The 4,625-nt window shown below is 39.8% G+C and overlaps 1 protein-coding gene across 1 annotated transcript; it reads left to right on the plus strand.

Annotated features, from left to right (window-relative positions):
• The first annotated feature begins 948 nt into the window (after positions 1-948).
• LOC108554926 (uncharacterized) lies at positions 949-4,395 on the plus strand. The gene is made up of 12 exons (XM_017910343.1): positions 949-1,024; positions 1,509-1,645; positions 1,718-1,858; positions 1,947-2,020; positions 2,097-2,217; positions 2,790-2,957; positions 3,019-3,224; positions 3,295-3,448; positions 3,526-3,665; positions 3,731-3,932; positions 4,005-4,198; positions 4,305-4,395. Exons 2-12 carry the CDS (start codon positions 1,562-1,564, stop codon positions 4,393-4,395), a joined length of 1,575 nt encoding a protein of 524 aa, XP_017765832.1. The 5' UTR covers positions 949-1,024; positions 1,509-1,561.
• Positions 4,396-4,625: the final 230 nt, after the last annotated feature.

Below are 4,625 nucleotides of genomic sequence, written 5' to 3' on the forward strand. Positions count from 1 at the left end.
TTAATCGTGAGAATAATTATCCATCATGATGTAATGTTTTGTAAGTTGATTACTTTGTCTGGGATTTATAGTTACATTATGATAATGCGTTTTTTTTATCACACGAGCGAATGAATCATTCGTGCATCTACTTTAAATGGGTCAGAGTCTGTTCCATACGAAGGTCTCGTACTTTCACTGCTTCAAACTATTTCAGAAGATTTATCGGCCGATCGTTTCACCTTGTATAAGCGAGAATTCATCGTTTTCCTTATTTCAGCTGGCATTTTCTGACGTCGAATTCCACGCGTTTTACTCGACATAAACTGTAACCCATTAGCGTCAATTAAGATTCTCCGAGCGAGGTCACCCAGCATAGTGAATTTTGCGGTAATAGAAGATTCATGGTATGCAACGTTACGAGAAATGGTCGACGTTCTAGCGGTCGACGTCAACTTCGCATCGATCATTCGTTCGATCATTAACTGTCACCAACTGCGGAGTTCACGATCCCTCTCTGCACCTCGTGTACTTTGAATACAACGTCTGGAATCGCTTTCGGAAAATTCAACATAAATTTCCGATGTAAATGCTACGAAAATCGCTCTAAATGTCGTCATATACACAATGAGCGAACCGAATATTCCTTCCCATCCACGAAAGAAACTCGCAAAGTGCTCTTCCACTTCGACTTCGAATCACAAGTATTTTAAACATTGCACATTTATGAACGCGATTAACGAAATGAACTTCGAAATTATTCCGTTTGCGATTGAGAAAGAACAGCATTAATACGACGCAAATATGATTCTAATTAATGAATGAAAATCAATGACGTAAACGGAAAGCTCTAGGTTAAACCTTTACATTTTCTTTACTTATCGACAGGCTAAAACGAATTTCTTCCACCTCGACTTACATAATTGATGACGAAGATGATTATGTAGACAGTGTGAAAAGTGCCTCGTTGGAAAACACGAGTGTCTTGACGCCTAGAGATCGACAGAGGGATATTAATCGTATCGACAGGAGGATCGATAAAACGGTAATTGTGTTACCACATATATCCTTTGTTAGCAAACGCATCGTAAAACTTTACCTTCCTTGCAATTGTTCCACGTACCATTTTAGACCTCTAGCGCGACATTCAGTGGTAGAAAATTTTGGAATTGTCATGCAAGGCCGTCGAGCGTTTATATGCCAGAAAATTCCGTGATTCAAGAAGGTATTCGTTTCAAAAACCTCATTATTCACGCACGCAGCGACCAGTGTTTTTAATCTCGTTTTTTCTTGTTTTTTCTTCATTTTGTTCTCAATCGTGCATCCTTTCCTAGGTAAATAAAAATTCTTAACGAATTAATCACGATAATCTGCGCTGGATAATAGAGATCGGAAATTTTATCCTGATCCGCAGAGATTCGTCATTGGCGCGACATTGATTACCTCTCGAAACTGAGAACGAGTTTCTAGTTTCGAGGTCGAATATTTCTATATAACTTTTCACTAACCTTAGAAACCGATTGTCGCAGAGAGCGAGCTAATTGGTACGTTGACGAAACAAATATACAAGGTCGAATCTCAGATGCAAAAGGTGCAATCTGATTTCAAGAGAAGCGGAGAGCAATTAAAGTTGAAGGACCAAGAAATTTACCGGCTTAAACGAAAGGTTCTCCGCTCTTTCTTTCCTCTGCTATTGTTTCATTCGGTCATACGAAAATCGACTTTGCAATTGCTATAGATCAAGGAGTGGGAGACTAAGAGCAAAAACCAAGAAATTCAGCGAAAGAAAGATCAGCAACAACGACGAATCCAAGCCGATCATTCGGAGTACCTTTACAGAAGATGTTTGATGCTCGAGCAGAGAATTTTCGAGATGGAGGTTAATCATACATGCACATGGAACACTTTATCCTTGACGTCTCGTGTCATTTATTGCAAAAATTACCTTATCTCTGTTGCTTTTGTAGAAATTCTTAGCCGATTACGGTCTGATCTGGGTCGGCAATACGAACAGCCCGAAGTACCCTGAAACGATCTCCAAGTAAATCGAGTATACGTTACTATTTCAAGCGATCGACACCCGATCGAATTAATGATTAGTTAGCCGTGCCTTTTAGCAACTCCATCGAGACTTGTTACGAGCAGATTATCGCGAACATCGACCAGCTGAACCTGGCCGCCGGGAAAGGTGAAGTTCACGTGCAACATAACGAAAAAGGGAACGGAGCCTCGTTCAAAGTAAACTTCTACTTACGTACAGTGCCTTCAAACATAATCTCATGAGCAGAGATTGATATAAATTACGACACGGTCATACATTTTCCTACAATTTCATCTTTCTTGCATCGCATATTTGAAATGCATACAATTTATACATTGTAAAAGGAAAAAATATTCTAGACATTCATATTGTTTGCCAAGTAGCCTGTTTGCTGTTACGTGTTGTGATGAAACTCTGTTACGTGATGGTTCTTTTTTTGCTGCATTTTGCAAGGCGCTAATAAACGCGTTTCATCCTTACATGCATTCGTAACACGGTATCGATTTTCGCTGTCAATCATTTGTATCGATGAATTCTAATGTAACGTAGGAGACATGTTAATCGAGCAGACCGGTTATCTGCGTGAATAACAATTACAAGCCCGATCATGAAAAATAGGTATGGCTCAACTCCAGCTGATTCAATCACGGTTTTTTACTGTTTATTTTCCTGATGATGTAGAAACTAATCAAGCATTAACGTGTTATCAAACGTTATAACGTTTCATCGACGCGCGATTAATGAATTATTGTTTGATAATTCTTTGAAGACCCACTCTTGCATGTCATTAAAATTCTACAAAAATGGAATGATAGTTCAAGACGGCCTATTACGATCTTACGACGATCCAGTTACGATATCGTTTCTTCGAGATATTTTGGACGGCTACTTCCCTTCTGAGTTGCAAGAGGCTTATCCAGAAGGTGTACCCTTCAAGGTGAAGCTTCGATTCGAATTTCATGAAAGATGGAATGTTACTTTGCGAGATCTTTCGTTAGGTTGAGGATCGCAGGCACCAAGTGTTCTTGAACTCCGTCGGTTTTCCTGGCCAAGGTTATCGCTTGGGAAGAGAATCGTTAGTCGATAGTACATTGATATCGTCTAGATCCCGGAAATGCAACCAGAAATCGGTTCGTCGTGGCCTTCCGAAAGATAATCCATCTAACTATGACTTCTCTTCGCCGCTGATGCCTGCCACATCTAGGTACGAACATTAGATTAAATGAAAAGAATACTTCAGACTATTTGTAATTGATCTTGAATTTTATCAGTAGATCCTCGAGAACGAAAGGTCCTCCAGAAGCTCCTCCTATGGAGATGTACGTCCTCCGCTCTCAAATTTTAGCATCTCACAACAATATCTGTTCCGATACGCATTTACAGTCGCATATCAATGCCGAGCTCGGTCTGAGCAATCGGAAAGAAAAGGTGAACATTTCTAACGTGGTACAAAATCTGGAAAAATTCAATATACGTATGATTCAATTTGAAATTTCTTTCGGAAGCGCGAGGTTGCTAACAGAAACGGGGAACATGATTCACCGATACGCGAAGGAAATCAAAGATCCAAAGGTGTCATGAGATTTCCAAGTTCTGGCAGGTGTTATCACAGTTCTGGTGATAGATCGTCCAAATTATCGCCCAAGTAACGTCAGATTATTTACGATTACGCACGGTCTGCGTATTTTTGTAACATGACTTTTGTTTTAGCCGAATGGAGAACTCTGATGATCGCTACAGACAGCGATCAAGATCTGCCAGCTTGCCGAATTCTCGATACTCCGTTACTTCCAGATCAACTCCGAAAACGAATATCGACAGTTCCTCGTTTCCTAGTCCTCAAACGCAACAGAATACGCAAAAGAAGGCTCAACGTGTTCCAAGATCTGCTGCACCAGTCAGAAAGAATGCAGTGAGGAAACTACAACGCTATTCTTTGAAACTTCTTGGAGTATTTGCTTCATATACTTTCTTATTTTTGCAGCCGCCCATTCTGCATCAAATAAACGAACCGTCTGGGAAACTAGGCGAACTCCGCCTGAAAGTCAGGTCTTTGAATGGTGGTACTGTTTATTTGGTGCACGTATCTGCCGATGAGCCGATAGCTCGACTTTATCAGCTGCTAGATAGAGCTATGTCAAGAACTGTTCCTCGAGGATACAAAATTATTCTAAGCGGGTAAGAATTTATTCGCAACCTTTACTTTATTTAGCACACTCGTGACATTTCGTTTCCCTTAAGATTAATTTGCAGAATATCTATATTTCTTTCTACTTTTTCTCAGCTATTCGCCAAGAAGATTAGAGCAATTGGGGACAACCTTGAGGGAAATTGGTATCACTAGAGACAGCGTTTTGCATTTAGTGAACGATTAAAACTCTAATTTACAATCGACTTTTGTATTTGTATCGTTTAAAAAAAATATTGTAAAAGCATGTTCATGGAAAATGCATATATTACAGAATAGTAGAGAGGTCGATTCTTATCGCGGCATGATAAGTAAGCGCGCAGGGTTTCAAGTTTGCAGTAGTTGATAAAAGAAATTCTCGGTGTTCTTTTTACCAATGCTAGATATAGTGTGCTGCATCGATGCCCAAACTTTTAT

The sequence above is a fragment of the Eufriesea mexicana genome, unplaced genomic scaffold (assembly GCF_001483705.2).
Source record: "Eufriesea mexicana isolate 0111107269 unplaced genomic scaffold, ASM148370v2 scaffold100, whole genome shotgun sequence".
In the NCBI taxonomy this organism is placed as follows: domain Eukaryota; kingdom Metazoa; phylum Arthropoda; class Insecta; order Hymenoptera; family Apidae; genus Eufriesea; species Eufriesea mexicana.